This window comes from Camellia sinensis, chromosome 5, assembly GCF_055761805.1.
Source record: "Camellia sinensis isolate YWXY chromosome 5, ASM5576180v1, whole genome shotgun sequence".
Taxonomy (NCBI): Eukaryota; Viridiplantae; Streptophyta; class Magnoliopsida; order Ericales; family Theaceae; genus Camellia; species Camellia sinensis.
The window spans coordinates 191,906,305-191,923,753 of record NC_138965.1 but is presented as its reverse complement, the minus strand read 5'-3'; the positions used below and the strand labels follow the sequence as shown (position 1 = coordinate 191,923,753).

The 17,449-nt window shown below is 35.5% G+C and overlaps 1 protein-coding gene across 1 annotated transcript; it reads right to left on the bottom strand.

The window, feature by feature from the left end:
• Positions 1 to 6,082: 6,082 nt before the first annotated feature.
• Positions 6,083 to 16,350, bottom strand: LOC114298456 (protein NRT1/ PTR FAMILY 3.1). The gene is made up of 4 exons (XM_028243025.2): positions 15,715 to 16,350; positions 14,969 to 15,186; positions 11,481 to 12,043; positions 6,083 to 7,037 (listed from the first exon to the last, which is right to left on the bottom strand). Exons 1-4 carry the CDS (start codon positions 15,788 to 15,790, stop codon positions 6,152 to 6,154), a joined length of 1,743 nt encoding a protein of 580 aa, XP_028098826.2. The 5' UTR covers positions 15,791 to 16,350; the 3' UTR covers positions 6,083 to 6,151.
• Positions 16,351 to 17,449: the final 1,099 nt, after the last annotated feature.

The following is a 17,449-nucleotide window of genomic DNA, read 5'->3' as shown; positions in this document are numbered from 1 at the left end:
GGCACTCAGTTCGACGGCAGAATCTTTAGAGGCTTTTGTGAAGAGTACAAGATAGAGTTCTACAATTCTACACCGGCATATCCTCAAGCAAATGGCCAAGCAGAAGCATCAAATAAAGTCGTCTTGGATGGACTAAAAAAAAGGTTAGAAAAGGCAGAGGGCAAGTGGGCAGACGAACTTCCTCATGTTTTATGGGCTTACCGCACCACACCTCGACGATCAACAGGAGAGACACCATTCTCCTTAGCCTATGGAATGGAAGCAGTAATCCCTCTGGAAGTTGGCCTCCCCACAATTCGAAGCGAAAATTTCGATCCAGACTTAAATGGAGAAGCCATAACATTGGAACTCGACCTTGCAGAAGAAAGAAGAGAAAGAGCACTAGTTCATATTGCTTTATACCAACGAGAGTTAATTAGAAAATACAACAAAAAGGTGCATCCAAGACAATTCAAGATCGGTGATTGGGTACTGCGTAAAGTAATGGGAAACACCTTGGTACCAGGAGATGGCAAGTTAGGGCCAAACTGGGAAGGTCCTTACAAAGTGGTCGTAGCAGGCAAAGGGGCATACCACCTAGAAAACAAGGACGGAAAAGCAATCCCTAGGCCATGGAACACGGCCAATCTCAAGTTGTTTTATTTTTAGCTTTTTCTCTTTCAAACATATGTAATTTTCTCTTTCCTCAATAAGACATTCAATTCTTTTCAGCATGCGTTGTTCCCTGTAAAAGTTAGCTTTAGTAAAGTTAGGAATATTGCAAACCTTTTATTCTAGGTTAGCGGGAAAAAACTAACTTAGAGGTTGGCTGGAATAAACCAACTCCTGTACTCTTCAGCCGAAGTAAGGGTTTGGCCGAAGAGTGGTTGGCTGGAATAAACCAACACCCTTCCTAAGCCCAGGATAAGGATCCAGGCTGCAGGACGTTTTGGTTGGAATAACCAAACATTGTTCTAAGTTAGCTGGAAAAAACTAACTTAGAAGTTGGCTGGAATAAACCAACACCCTTCCTAAGCCCAGGATAAGGATCCAGGCTGCAGGACGTTTGGTCGGAATAACCAAACATTGTTCTAAGCTGGAAAAAACTAACTTAGAGGTTGGCTGGAATAAACCAACTCCTGTTACTCTTCAGCCGAAGTATGGGTATGGCTGAAGAATGGTTGGCTGGAATAAACCAACTCCTGTTACTCTTCAGTCGAAGTATGGGTATGGCTGAAGAATGGTTGGCTGGATAAAACCAACTCTTTGTACTCTTCAGCCGAAGTATGGGTATGGCTGAAGAGTGGTTGGCTGGAATAAACCAACTCTTTGTACTCTTCAGCCGAAGTATGGGTATGGCTGAAGAATGGTTGGCCGGATAAAACCAACTCTTTGTACTCTTCAGCCGAAGTATGGGTATGGCTGAAGAGTGGTTGGCTGGATTAAACCAACTCTTTGAACTCTTCAGCCGAAGTATGGGTATGGCTGAAGAGTGGTTGGCTGGACTAAAACCAACTCTGAGTACTCCTCAGCCGAATTAATTATGTCGGCTAAGGAGTGGTTGGCTGGTAAGCATAGGTTAGTTCGAACAAGCAAAAACCGAGATAAACGTTGGACATAAAAAGATCAACTGCAAGCATACAAATCAAAACCGGAATAAGAGTTCAAGCAAAATTTTCATTCATTAAAAATCAATTATAGAGGGGGCATAGCCCGGTTACAAAGACAAAAGGTAACAAAAAAGGGAAACAGTACAAAATCAGGAGAAAAGTTCTTCAATTTCGGCATCAAAAGCTGCATCGGCATCAACATGAAGACCGGCATCAGGCGGGAGCTCATTCTCGGTCGCATGGGTGGTTTTGGTCGGAACCACGGTTTCACCTGGTTGTTCAACAGTCAGGTCTTCCACCATGGGTTCCAGCCAAACTGATTGGTCTACATTGACAACCGGAGTGTCCTCAGAAGCAGAATCTTCATTAGAGTCTGAGCCTTCAAGAAACTGCTGTTGCATGGCATTAGCATACTCCATAAGGGAGTTCGGTATGAAGTAGGCTGGAGGGTTAAAAACCTCGGTCTGTGGATCATGACCGAGCTTCTCAACGGCTCCCTTCCAGCCACACTTAAAGAACAGTTCCTTGGCGGCTTCACACTGCTTGACATATACATCCTCTGCCTTCTTAAAGCCTTTCTTTTCGGCTCCTGTGGCGCTTTCTTTCAGCTGGTTTATCTCGGTATCTTTCTTCTTTTCAAGCTTCACCAGCTCGCGCAGGTACTTGTCCTTTAGAGCAATGGCAGCCTTCTGCCTTTCTGCCTCGGCCGAACTAACCAATCCGGCCAGTCGGCCGTTCTCAGCTTGGAGCTCGGCCATCTACTTTCTGGCCTCCTCTAGCTCAGTCGCCTTCGCTTCGGCTTCTGCCACGGCTTGCCTTGTAGTTTTCCTAAGCTCTAGCACTTTCCTATGAGTGATGTGGTTTTTTTGAATGGCCTGAAAAAGCAAAAGATTTCCCTTTAGCCGAAGTAAAAGTTGGAAAAAGAAAGTAGACAGAAAAACGGCCGAAGTTACTTACCAGAATCATGGATTTTGTTGAAGACCGGATGGCCTTCAGTTCGGTGTTTAGTTGTTTTTGGTGATGCTCCATGTCTTTGGGGAGGCACACACTCTTGGCCAGGTTGAAGGCCAACTGGTGGTCTTTCTCAGCAACAACCGAGTCTGAGTCTTGGATGTCTCGGTCGTTGAAAGCAAGTTTTGGTGCCCAGCTACCGGTAGTTCGGTCAGAAGGCTCCGGTTGGGGGCTCGGTGGCAAGCTCGGTGGAAGAGCAGGTTCATCAACCAAACTTCGTTCGATTTCGACAGTCCGGGCGCGCTTGGTTCGGCGGGAAGAGGACGGCTGTTGAGAAGGGAGGGCCACAACAGCGGGCTGCGATTGGCTTGGTGGCGTTATTTCGGGCCTGGTTGTCTCGGTTAAAAGCGCCCTGACTCTGTTCTTTTTTGCCATTTCCTCTTCAGCTGTTAGTGGGATCAGTCTAATCTCGGGCAAGGATGGGTCCGGTTCTGGGGCGTCTTCAAGAAGAAAATCAGTGACTCTGGCTTTCCGGCGACCACTGTATCGGTAGGTTGGCTCGAATTTCAGCAATTTGGCCCAACAACGTTCAGGATATCGTAGTGCGGCTCGCAAAGTTGCAAGGTTTGGATAACTGTATAAGGAATGAAGGTGGGCAGAATCTGCGAAAGAAGAACTGTTAGTTCGGTTGATAGACTAACAAACCGTAATAAAAAAAATACAAGGAAGAAGACCGAAGTTAAATTACCGGGCTCTCCTTTTTTCCAATTTATAGGTCGGCTAGGAATCTGGGCTTGAAAATCCTCAAAGTTCCCAGAGACCCAGAAAAAGTCGTCGTCGTTTAAGTCTTTGTCCGGTGTATATTTTATTATTTTCTCTCGGCGGCGACGTATCCTAAGATAATAGACCCACCCATCTTCTTTGGAGCCAATGGAATATTGATGGAAGATTTCGGCTAGGCCAAGGTTTAGTCCGGCTTGGCAATTCAGTTCGGCTATTCCCATTATGATGCGGTAGGAGTTGGTGGACAGTTAGGTTGGGCATAGTCTAGTTTGCCTAAGGAATTCACATATCAAAGGCTGGACTGGAAATCGTAGTCCGGTCTCGATTATGGATAAGAGGGTGAAGGGAACAAAGCCTTCATTATCCCAGGGAATGACATCCTTTTCGGCTAAAGACAAGTGGACGTCGTCAGGTATATTATAGTCCTTTCGAAATTCGGCTAGGCCGCCTGGAGTGTCTACGAGGTACCTATACTTACCCATTTGTTGTATAATTTACGAATAAGTTATATCGGTGCAAAAATTGTGCTCAGTAGCTCGGTTGAGCGCACGAAGGAGTGCCTAGGCAACCTAAGTCTGCAAAGTAGAAAACAAAGGGGTTAAGCACAGATCATAGGACCGTGCTACAAATTAAAAGCAAGGTAAAAGAGCCCTACTTCGGTTTTGTGGAGAGGTTCTATCTCGGTTCAGCAAAAGGCTTGGTAGCTCGGTTTGAGCAGGGTTTTTATTAGCCAAGACCTTGGTGAGCATTTCGGCATACTGGCTTTGGAAACAATTTTGTTAGACCGATTCATCTTCTAGGGGCAGCTTTCTGAGTTCGGTCTAAGAAACTAAGAAAGCTGGTTTAGCCCCAAAGGCCTAAATCGGTTGTACTATAAGTTTTGTTACTTCGGTTGAGCCTCTAAGGGCAGCTTTCTGAGTTTGGTTCAGAAACTAGGAAAGCTGGTTTAGCCCCAAAGGCTTAGCTCGGTTGAAGACCGAGGTTCCTAGTTTAATGAGTTCAAACTTCGTTCAATGAGCTTATCTCGGCCAGAGTGATTCAGGAGTTGGTAACCTACTGAAACTGCTGTTATTTCTACAAGTTCTAGTTCGATTATTATCTAAAGTGATCTACTTATATAGGACAAACAGTATCCTAGTTCGGTTGCTACATGATTTTGGATCCAAGACTAGTTTTCTACAGAATAGTTCATACACGCATGAGTTCTGCTAATGTTTTTCCATGGAAGTTCAGAAGCAAAAACAAAAATGGACAAGCATGTTTCGCAAAAACATAGAAAGCAGAAAGAAGAAACGCAAAACAGGTTTTTTGAAGCTTACCAGAGGAAGATGAAGCTGAAGAGGGGAGCAACAGCACCAGCGAAGAACACAAACTCAAGGAACTCAGAGGTTGGAGAAGCAGAGGCACGAAGAGGGAAGAAGATGAACAAAGAAGGTGAATGATTCAAGGGTAGAAGGGTTGTTTTGTGAAAAGGACGAGAGAGAAAAAGCGAGAACTGTTCAAAATTTTCGTAGTACGAGGGCGGTGTGATAGCTGCCCACAGCCTATCAGAGCCTGCCACGTGTCATCGGAAAGTGAAGCGTTACAGTCACTGTGATTGAAGAGACGTTTTGACTGAACGAGTAGAGCCGGAGTGAAATAAGCTCAGCTGGAGAGGCTAAACGATTTTTTAGTTCGGCTGGAAAGGCTTACAAAAAAAAAAAACTTCAGCTCGACTGGTAGACAGGTAATCCCAATCATGCTGTGCAGATGGAATTAAGGGGCAATTGAGAGGGTAATTTTTGGTAAAAATTGGGCCGAGTTATGAGATGGACTTTATGGCCCAAAGTATGAAGGACTGGGTAAAAAGGCCGAAAAGTTATTTCGGCCCAAGATGAGATAAAGTTACCCCGGCCCAAGAGTGATAAAGTTACTCCGGCCCCGGAAAGTTGTTAAGTTACTTCGGTCTGGACAGCTTGGAGTTAGTCCGGTCTCCGAGTTAGACCGGTCGTGACGTATTATGGATAGATTGGTCAGGACCTTGCTACTCGGTAGCTCGATCCCAACACACCATGGTTCATACAAGGGAGAACTGAGATAAGGTGTAACAAGAGACAGAACCGAACCAATGATAATTCGGCCTACTTTGTAGCTCAGCATAGCCAGTTTTACTTCGGTCAAATGGTAGTTCGGCCATGGTAGAAACCATCCCACTTGGTTTAAGCAGTGGGGGAGGGTGTAAAAGGATAAGCATTATCCTGTAGGAGTATGAATCCTAGGAGGACTCTGCATGGAGGAATAGAAGTCTTACTAGGATTGTGCCACTCGAAACCTATAAAAGCTCATAAACATCACTTTGGAGGAGGTAACACAAAAACACAACATACAATTTTGCTTTCTGAATACATTGAGCTTTGTCTATTTGTCAAGTTTGCTGACTTAAGCATCGGAGAGGTTTCCGGCACACACCCGCCGGCTAATTCACGTTTGTGTTTTTAGGTGACAAAGCGACGTCGTACAGAGGAGCGTAGACTTAGTCAACAGGATTATACGAGGAGAAATATTTCTTTCCCGTACAGAAACTCTATAAATAAATAAAAAAATTACGTTACAAAATCTATATAATTTACAAATTTTTAAGGTATATGTACTGAAAGGATTTCGTACTGGTATATTCCCATCATGAATTGTTTTCGTATGCAAAACCAAGCTTGGAATATTAAACTACAAAAGAAAGAAAATAATAATAAGGCAAGGAGAGGGAGCTACCATTCTATCACTATTTAAAACACATAATCAGCTGATTGATCTAAAAAATTAAGCTCATAGTACAGATAGAAAAGAGGAAACTAAACATGGCTAGCTAGTTCAACCCCGTTTTCCTTGGGCTCACCATCTTCTTTCCTTTCGATCTGAATGGGTTTGAAAGTATAAAATTTGGCACATAACAAGTAGTAAAAAAGGTTAACAACTTGCAACAATGTGATCAACCAGTAAAAATACTCCAACTTCCCCACATTCAAATTCCCATCCGGAAGCCAATTTGATCCGCCAGGACCTGCACTCAACTTATGCACAATCCAAACCATAAGAGTACTCACATAGTTCCCCATTGAAATCGCAGTCCAAAACAATGCCATACCGGTGCTCCTCATGCTCTCCGGTGCCTGATCGTAGAAAAACTCTAGGTGTCCAATTGACATAAATGCCTCTGCCACCACATGAAGGCTGTATTGGGGCACGAGCCAAAAAACCGACATGGGTATGATTGCATGCGGCTTGTGGGTCAAACCAAAATCCGAGGCGACGTGTTTTCGTTTGATTTCGATGAAGCCTGCCACTAAGGTGGCTACGATTGAAATGACGAAACCGATGCCCATCCTGTGGAGGAAGCTAATGCCACGGTCAAGGCCGGTGAAGGAACGCATGGCAGGGATGAAAAGGCGGTCGTAGAAGGCGATGGTTGCGAGCATGGAGGTCATGGTGAAGACGGTCATGGAGCCAGCGGGGATTTGGAAGGAGGGTGTGAGGTGTCTGTCCATGGTTTTGGCTTGTTGGAGGGAGAAGGTGTTTTGTTGGACATAGGCTGTGATGAGGATGATTCCAGCAGCCCATATCGGTCCCATTCGAATCACTGATTTGAGCTCTTCGACTCGGTGGACTGTGTTTAGCCTCCATAGGTTGGGTGATTTTGTGTTGTCTTCTTCAGTTACAATGGCTGCTTTATCCAAAAATCTGTACAATCAAGTGTGTCGTTACAACCATGTAAAAAAGAGGATCTCAATCCGTAATATAGAGAGCATAGATAAAAATAAAAATGAGTGACAAAAGTTGATTGTTGACATTGATATATTTTATTTTTTTTGGTGAAGTGTTCGACAGATGTTTGGTATTGTTTTTGTGTTTTGGTTTTTGTTTTAATTTTTGAGAAAACATATAAAATCTGTTTCATGAACTATTCAAAAAACTGTTTTCGTGACTAAAAAATCATTGTGAATTTTTCAAAATTTTTACTTTCACACAAAAAATGTTAGGTATCATGAAAATAATATCATGAAAATGATCATGAAAGATTGTCTACCATTAGATTGTACATACAAGAAAACACCACACACTAATCAAAGGATGAAAAATTTTCATAAAGCATTTTATAATATTTTTTTCATGATTCATAATATTAGTCATTAAGAACAATGAGTCATTTCAAATTTTCTTTAAAAACAAAAAAAATAAATAAATAAAAAATGACATCAAACAAACGCTTATTTTACCATTTGATATGTGGCACATCCTCAATTATTTGATGTTAGTGGTGTTCATATGTCACCCATCAAATGGTAAGTAAAATAAATTTAGAGTAAAGATTTACATCGATAAATCAAAAATTTTATATTTAAAAATAATTACAAATTTATTTAATATACTTATAGACATGGTTGTGATAATAATTTCCGATATATTATAAATATACAAAACAAAAAAAAAAAATCTCAAATTTCTAGAGGTTCTAGGCCCACCGGCCCAAGTAAAAGGCCCATCCCAGATCATAGTTAGGTGCAAGCCAATGCCCTTAACGGTTTCATTGTTGACTGTTTGTTTAATCACATGAGGAAAACAAAGAAAGAAAAAAACTTATAATCTCATTGGCATCATTTTTGAAATTTAATTTTTATGTTCCCCTTTTGGTTTTCAATTGTGAAAATTTGGAGTTTTTGAAACGTTTCTGGTATTGAATTAATGTGATTTTCAAAGTAGTTTTACAAAACCAAGTTGTTTTTAGAGAATTCATTTGTTGTTAAAAGTAATCAAGAAGCTGCACCCACACTCTTCTTATTTATTTTTTGTTTCTTAAAATTAAAAATAATTTGTAATAAAATTTCAGATAAGCCCTTAGAATCTAGAGAAAGTCTACATCAATATTAAAAAGTAACAAATTTATGTCCACATCATTATGCCCGAAGATACCCGACTATGACCTATAATTTATATGTAGCCAATTTAACTTAAAAATTTTATCCATTACTAACTATATTTTAAAAAGATAGGATGCTTAGTAAAACAATTTGAATGTTTTTAATTATTTTTTCATTAGCAAATAAGTTTTACTAATTATTTAGGGGCCAGGGCAAGATAACTCTAAACATTAAAAATGAAAATTTGTCATTTATATGTTTAATAGAGGCACTTACATGTAGGTATTAATAAGTAGATTTATTGTCTAATAGGTCCTATGAAAAAATTGTCATAAAAAAAGTCACTAATTACAAGTTTTAGCAACAATTTATAAAAATCATGACAAAAAAAGGTCACTAATTATCAATTTCTAAAGACGTATGCAAAAAATTGTCACAAAAAAATTATTTTTAACGACAATTTTATCAAGACATATTTTCAATAGGACTTGATGGGAATTAAACCTAACTATTAGGATCTATTGGTAGTTTACCCTAATATTAAAAATTTCAATGGCATCCACGCACACAAAATCCCAAATAATGATATAACTTGGATACCAATCTGGAACTTATTTTGGCAATTTGTGAAACAGACCTGCCCTAGGCTGATATTATTTTTCAGCACTCTTGGGCCATTATCAACCAAATTGATAAGCCCTAATACATGGAACTAAAGAGAAAATGGTTTAACTGGGGTGCGTCCTAATTAACGAAGGACTAGATGACAAAGGATTTTTGTTGGTTAGCAAAAAGAGCAAACTATATGACAAAAGTGAAAATATTCATTACCCAAAGCACAAAAGAAATCGTAGAGAATCATATATACATATGGTGCTCCTTTCAAGAGATGTGCGGTGTGGCATTGTCCACACGTACAATGACCCTAACTTGTGATTGGGTGTACCTTGTGGACGGTGGTGTGGCATTGTCCACACATGCAATGACCCTAACTTGCGATTGGATGTACCCTGTGGACGGTGAAGGAAAAAAGAAGGAAAAAGATAGGAAACAAAACATAAAATAGAAAAGTTTGTTTGGTAATGCTTATGTTTATAGTTTTATATTTATATTTTTGAAAGTTTTGAAATTTGTTAGTATAAACTCGTTTAATATCTATTTTCATTGTTTCAAACTTACAAACAATTTATGAAATTTACTAAAATTTTATAACTGCAAAAAAATGACTTAAAATGGTTCAATTTTAGAAAGACTATGAGCATAGTGCCTCATTTAGATATTTAGCTAAAAAATAAAAAAAAATCTCGATCTGCTACTGCACATGCGCATGTGCAGCCATTAGTATGAACACAAGTACAAATAATTGATCCATGAGATGCTGATGGTGATATGGTAACCACAAACCGAGTTGTCTTAGTCTCCACTTTTTCTAAAACTTTTGTTCTTACCCAAGATGATCCTCTCAAGAGCTTGAAATAATTTATAATGTTTGTACAAAGATTTTGTTATGTCTCCTTTGGATTATAGTGTCTTTTATTTATTAATAAAAAAAATTTGATTCTCATTGTTCCTTTTCTTTTTTAAATTGCTATGAATCATCAATTGTTGAGCTTCAAAATGTCTTGACATGGAGAGAGCCATCAAGATAAAAGCTCGTCCGCTCTTATAGCCACTTGTGCATGCACCTAAAGCAACAACTTTTGGAAGAGGATAATGAGGTTGTGATTATCAGTATTTATTTATTTGTTTGAGGATTGGCTTACTGGGTGCAAGTTAGAAGTTAGGAGTGTGCTTCCTTTAGATCTCAAGTTTAACTCTCATTAAGAGCAATTCGTCTCTTAAGGCCACAAACACAGGCTCTACTCGAGATTTTCCAATCCACGTGGAGGGGGCACTTTGCATAAATCCTACGATTAGTCGAGATGCGCATAAACTGATCCAGACACTCAGTCATCAAAAAAATAAACTATTATGCAATATACATGTGTATATATATAACAATGCTTTAATAAATGATAGAAAGAAGCATAGTCTATTTAGAAATTTAGGTAGCGTTTGATTTAGTTTTAGAATTATGATTTAAGAATAGAGTTGCATTTTGAATTTGTGAATTGTTGAATCATGATTTGAAAAAATAAAATTCTATCAAAAATTCTATTCAAAACTCATAATCAAACTCTTTTCAAAATTTAATTCAAAAAAAAATTATTGAAAAAAATAAATTTTTTATTTAAAAATTCAAAAATTCAGAAAATATTTTTTATTTAAAATATTAAAAAATATTCAGCTAGTGCTTTAAAATTATTTTTGATTGTATATTTGATTGGAATTTTTTTTAATTGTTTTGTTTAAAAATGTTTTTTTATTTTTTAAAAATTATTGTGACAAATTAATTTTTATTTAATTTTTTCTGTTAATTTTAAATAAATGGCCAAATAATTTGTCATTTTGGTCTAAAAAAATAATTTCTATTTTTAAAAAATATCAAAAACAAATATATATATATATATATATATATATTTAAAATAACAGATGGCAATTGCCAAAAAAAAAAAAGAAGAAGCACTATTTCGGTCAATTGGCTTGACGTTCGGGTACACCCAAAAATTCAAAAACTGTTCGGGAGGATGTCCGAACTGATGACCGAGTAGACTCAAATATTCAAAAACTCTCTGATTACCAAACATGTTTTCAAATATGTTTTAAAATGTGATTTGGAATCATATTTTAAAAACTATAATCAAACAGAGGATTGGAATATGAGAATGGAATCATGATTTCAAAATAAAACCAAACAGAGCCTAGATATTTCTTAATTCATTTCAGACATTGATCTATATAAGTAATATTAAGAATACAAAAAATGAATCATAAATGGTCCACATAAAATATAATGAAAAATGAGGATTAAACCTAGTTATGGTGAATCTACATTCAAAATAAATTTCAACCTATTATAACTTTATAATCCATTTGTTTTAATTATATGTTCTCATCCTTAGTGATATAGAAGATGAGGTTTCTACCACTTTGCTAGGCAAATTGTGACTTTAATATTTTTATTTTCATATCTTTAAAAACAAAACAATATAAAGTTTGGAAATGCCAATTGCTTTAAATTTTCTTTTGTAAAAACAATTATCAATTTTCAAAATATAATTTATAATTTTTGTTTGAAAACAGAAAACAGAAACCAAAAACAGTAGCAAAAATACTATTATACCACAAATATATATAGAGAAAGGGATAAAAAAGAGAGACTTACTTCATATTCTTAGAGTGAAGAAGCTTTCCGGCAACAGAAATAGAAGCATCAATCTCCTCATTCTCATATAGCAACTTAGGATCACTAACCATATCCAAATTTCTTTTCCTAAATGCAGCCACACAAACTTGTAACAATCGGGTAAATGGGCTACCCGCTGGATCCAAATTCCGGTACAACGGGTAACCCACCACAAACACAACGATAGAAAGAAACATGACAATGGATGGAACTCCTAGTCCCCATCCCCACCCAACATAGTCCTGAATGTAGACAATCACTGTCACTGCAACAAGCATTGAAGCGCCCATGCAAAAATAGTACCAATTGAAGAATTTCCATGTCTTGGTTTTTTGTTTTGGATCCGTTTCGTCGAATTGGTCCGCCCCGAATGCCACCACACAGGGTCGGATCCCACCAGCTCCGAGGGCTGTTAGGAGGAGTGAGATGTAGAGGATTCCTAGTTGCCCACTGTTGGCTTGTTGGCATACTTGATTGTCTTTTTTACATGGGGGAGGCCTTAATTGTGGTAGTACTGCTGATATTGTTAAGCTTGTCATGCCCTAATTGCAAGAAAAGTTATTTATTAGAATAATTAACTAAAATGAATTTGGGAATCATAAACATTTGTTTCTTGACATAAATGTTGACAAGGATCTTTAGTTTTTTTAGTACCAAGTTAATGAAAGATATGATTAAGATAATATGAATGAGATTATCACCAAATCATACAATAAATAGTTATTAACTGAAGTTTTTTTTGTATAATTTATTTAAGGATAAATTACAAATACACCCTTGAGGTTTGCTTAAAATACAGATTGCCCCATATGGTTTGAAAAATTACAAATACCCCCTTATTAGATTTTTTTATTTAATAGAATTAACTAAAAAAATGAAATTCATAATTGCTCTCTTATACAATAATAAAAATACCTAAATCATTAATTGAAACATATTTTTAATATATTAAAAACTGTTAATTGACTTGATAATTTATTAATAAAAGTGACGATTTGTTATGAAATTAGAAACATCAAGGTGTGAAATGTAATTTTTAAAACCATAGTGGACGATCATATTTTAATCAAATATCAAGGAGTGTATTTGTAATTTTTAAAACAACTGTTATAACAGGTAAGCCTTTACAAGTTTGGAGCTCTTTACTTAAAGAAGAGATTAACAAGGTGTCAAAAATGAAGTATAAAATAGGTGCCCATAAGATTGAGAACCTAGTAGATGGCATGTACAATGTCCCTATAGAGATCTCAAAAAAAGGCTTTTCTCATTGGAAAAATGCCTTGGTTGGATACTTCATTGATAAAAGATTTTATTTCCATTATGTAAAAACTTGGGCGGAGAAACTTTGGAAAAATTTGCTTGAAGATGCTGTCTCCATTGATAACGGGTTTTTTATTTTTAAAGTAAAAAGTGAAGAGGCTATAGACAAAATTTTGGAAGATGGCCCCTATTACGCTGGGGCTAGATTGATTGTTGTTAAAACATGGCAACTTGGACTAAAACTAACAAAGTGTGAATTTTCAAGTGTGCCGTTGTGGGTGAAGTTGTATAATGTTCCTTTGGAGCTTTGGACTGAAGAAGGCTTGGGTTACATTGCTAGCATCATGGGAACTCCTCTTTATTTGGATGAGCCTACGTTCAGCCTACGTTCAAAAGAAGCAGACTTACATTTGCGAGAATATGTATTGAAGTGCCAGCAAATAAAAAGATTCCTAAGTCTTTCAAAATAAATCTTGGTTGTAGTAACCCATATGAGATTCAAGTTGAAGTTCCATGGAAGACGCAAAGGTGTGATGCTTGTAAGACTTTTGATCATGCCACTAATTTGTGCCCTCAGAAGCCAAAGACTTTGAACTCTCCATCTTCCAAACAAGAATGGAGAGTCAAGGAGACTAACATACAAGTTCAAACTAAGTGAGAAGTGGTGAAGAAAAAAGGGAGAGATGATGAGCAAGGTTCAACAACAGTGATAAACAAAGAGGGAGAGACGCAACGTTTTACCCCATCAACATCTAATGCTTTTGATGTCCTTGAATCATGTGATATCAGAGAGTTGGGGAATGGAGAATTAAATCAAGAGTTGTTGTGTCAAACGAAGAGCCTAAAAAGTAGAGGGAATCCATCTCCAAGTGATCCCATTAATGGAGAGACTACAAAGGAGGATAATAGAAGAAAACTCAAAGCGAAATTTTATTACTTGAAGAGTACTAAAGGGAAATTTTGAATCCTTTGTTGTGTTTGTTATCTATAGGCTTAGTTTGTTTCTTTTGAGGGAATAGTTTGTTTTTGTTTATGCTTATTCTCCCTACAAAAGATGTGTATTGAACTCCATTATATATCTTTCTTTTTTTATTATAATATGACTTGCTTATCCAAAAAAAAAAAAAAAATTGTCCCCAATTGACAAAGCCAACTAGACTGGTCTGGTGGCCCTTTTTGAGCTCGCCATGAGATAACTCTAATGATTCAATCCCTTTTTCTTAAGGTTCTTTGAGCATACTATTATGCAAAAAATTTAAATTCACTAGACTTCAATAACCACATAATTAAATTATATTTGAATTCAAAATGGTGGATGGTCATTGTCATAATTATATGTGATTACGGTTATATGATCAATCTAATTATTTCTATAAATAATTGCTCAAAAAGCATTACAAAATGAATAATTATTTGTGAGATATGGGATTTTTTTTTTCCCTCCCCGATAATTATGAGAAAATTCGATTCAATGTTCTAGTTCCACCATCATGAGGTAAGCAATATGCACATAATTGTTGACAACTTTTTGTTTATTCATTTCCCGTGTTTGGAACTTTGGATGCGTACAATTTAAAATTAAATGGCTTTACGTGGTAACGTGGTGATACTTTTATCTTTAGACTATAGAAAAAGTTGCGAATTCAAAAAGAAGTTCGAAAAATTATCATTGCAATAAAGTATATATATATTGTTAATTTTGCTTAACGAAATAGACAGCTGATATAAATTGAAAATAAATAAAAAATTTAGAGTTTAAATTGACCAAATTAAAATTTTAAGATTCATTTTATTACAAGGGTCAAACTCAAGATTTTTTATTTTTTATTTTATAATTTTTCCAAATTTAAATTTAGTGTGATGTGTGTTGTATAATAATTTAGTTCACTCACTTCATTTTTTGAACACTTTTAAAATATTTTAACATCAATACTAAGATTACATTGCCAATCAAAAAAAATATACTGAGATTTACACAGATCAAACAACATAAATCATTGTAGGATATCTATGTCATATTCCATGTTTGATCCTCTGTGCACTTAGATTTGTTGATATTTTAAGATATATAATATAAATTTAAAAATGATTGAATGTGTGCCACAGAATAATTGCAATCGATAATTGTACTTTTAAAATTAAAAAAAAAAAAACTTTCTCGTAATTTTTTTGAATGTCTAATATTGTTGTGTAAGTAGTGAACTTACTAACTGATATATGATGGAAGCAACGACTATAGTCCAGAAGCGGCCGGCGTATGCGTCGGCGATGAAGGCTCCGAGCAGCGGCGTCAAGCTTGCAGTTCCACCGAAATTGGTGAGAGTGTTGGCTGCTTTTGTTAATGGCATGTTAAGCTGCTGAGTTAAGTAGCTTATCATGTTTGTGCTAAAACCCATCACTGCCAACTTCTCACAAACCTCATTTGCTATATATTTCACAAAAACAACCAACACAAACAAACATCACAATCAAAACACAAAATAAGATCATTTGCAATAATATAGAAGAAGAAGAAGAAGAAAGTATTTTTTTTTTGTGTTTGCAAGGGTGTTTAAGACTTCGTTTTGACTAATTTTTGAATACATGCAGTGCTCTGTCTCACATTGCAAAAATTATCATATAGGGTCCAGAGCATCACGTGACTATATGTTCATCTAATGAAATTTTATAATGTGTTCATCATTTTATTATTTTTAAAACTTTGTAATTATTTAGCCTCTTATTATTGGTTGAATACATAGTCAGTATGAAATTTTCAACAATAGAAAAATTACTCATAAGACTGAGTATATCTTGAGTAGAGGAGAAAAATTAAAATACTAAAACATTGATCTATTTTTTAAGATTCAAATTTGTGACTTCTCACATGAAAAGCATAAACTCTGGCAAACTGAAACAATCCAATTGCTTAAGAAAGAAGCATTTCAATTGTAAACAAAAGAAAAAAGCTTACCAAAAATGAAGGGCATGGTGACCAATCCACCCTTTGTCTTCTCAACATGGCTAGCTTTCTTATCAATCGTTTCCATCTTCTTAGAAAAGAGTCTTTTTTCAAAGTGCTCCTAATTGCTCTCCAAACTCCAACATTTATAGGCTTCATGAAGGTATTATTAGCACAGTAACAACTAACAGTGGGTAGATTCATGACCACAAATAAGACTGCTAGTAAGAACAAAATTTGGATAAGTGAGAGTACAATATGTTAAAAAGTAAAGTAGATTTTAATAGATTTGGATCACGTGTACATAGGGTAAACTATACTTTATCCTCTTTATGTTATCATTTTTTTAATCCTTGATTTATTTATTTATTTATTTTCCTTTCATTTTGTCCTTTTATGTTTCAAGTTGTTATCAATTTACTTATAAAATTAACTTTTGTTCAAAATTAAACCGAAACTGTCACGTTAGATACCACATAACATAAAAAATAAATTATTATATTAGAATTTTGATTTGTGTTAAAAATGTGAATTATATATAATAAAATATTTTTTTGTCACATAATTATTAATGTATCATTTTCTATTTAATTTTAAACACAAGTTAACTTCTAAAGCAAATTAGAAGAAAAACTTAAAACATTAAAAGCCAAAAGCACAATGCTAGCTACACAGGCCATACGAGAGCGGGTCTCCTAGGGCTTTGGTGTAAATGTAAGTCGCTGTGGTTCACCCTCAAGAGACTTGTATCACGTTGCTAACCCTAACGTTAACAAAGGTGGGTCTTCTCTATCTTTAAAATTGTACCCAAAAAAAAATGTGAATACAAGAATACCCAGAAAAGATGTATTTGTTTCTTTATGGTTTTGGCCCATTTCATAATTTCATTGATAATTTAGAAAGTCTCTTTCCTTTCTATTCTTTTGTTTTTGTAACTTCTAGTCTAGGCTTGGTTCTTGAGTTTTAAACTTTTAAAAAAAAAAAAAGAAAAGAAAAACGTGGGGGGTTGTGCTCAAGTCAACACCACACAAACAGTGTAGATGAAGAACCCATTTGATTCTCCAATTTGATGCCTTTTGAGTTGAGATTGGACCAACTGTGGACTCCATTCTTGTTGTTGGCCTTGGCACCATCCCTATCCTTCTGCTTTTTGAGGTTGTCATTGGAATGTTGATGATATTATGCAAGGGCAAAAAACACCACATAATCAAATCAAAAATTTCTATATCCATGTATTTTTTATGAGATTTACAATTATATAATTAATATTAAATGGACAGGTGAGTGATACTCACCATGTTTGGTTCTAGAAAATTGAGTCTAATTTTTAAACTTTTTAGTGAATTTTTTTAATATTTCAGGCAATTTTTTTTAAATACACCTAATCTAAATATACTTAAAAAGTATAATATTTGTGAAAAAAATATAAAAAATTCAACAAATACACCAAAAATATATATATATATATATAATATGAATATACATTTTCGTATTTTGTTGTATTCAATGAATTTTTTAAAGATTTTTGTATAAATTTTTTACTTTTTAAGTATATTAAGATTAAGCGAATCTAAAAACTAAAAAAAAAAATTGATTAAAATATTTTTAAAAATCATTAAAAATATAAAAATACGAATTAAAAACTCAAAAAATTATTTTTGAAACTGAAAACCAAACAGGTGATTGTAATTTAATTCAAAATTTAAGAAGTTGACTATCTAATTTAAAATGAAAGGCCAAAGTTTTA

Excerpts from the sequence above, each read along its gene's own strand:
- LOC114298456 (XM_028243025.2), bottom strand. The coding sequence starts at position 15,790 with ATGGAAACGATTGATAAGAAAGCTAGCCATGTTGAGAAGACAAAGGGT. Across the intron at positions 15,187-15,714 it reads CACCATGCCCTTCATTTTTG|CAAATGAGGTTTGTGAGAAG; the intron begins GTAAGCTTTTTT and ends TGAAATATATAG. Across the intron at positions 7,038-11,480 it reads CTTCACTCTAAGAATATGAA|ATTTTTGGATAAAGCAGCCA; the intron begins GTAAGTCTCTCT and ends TTGATTGTACAG.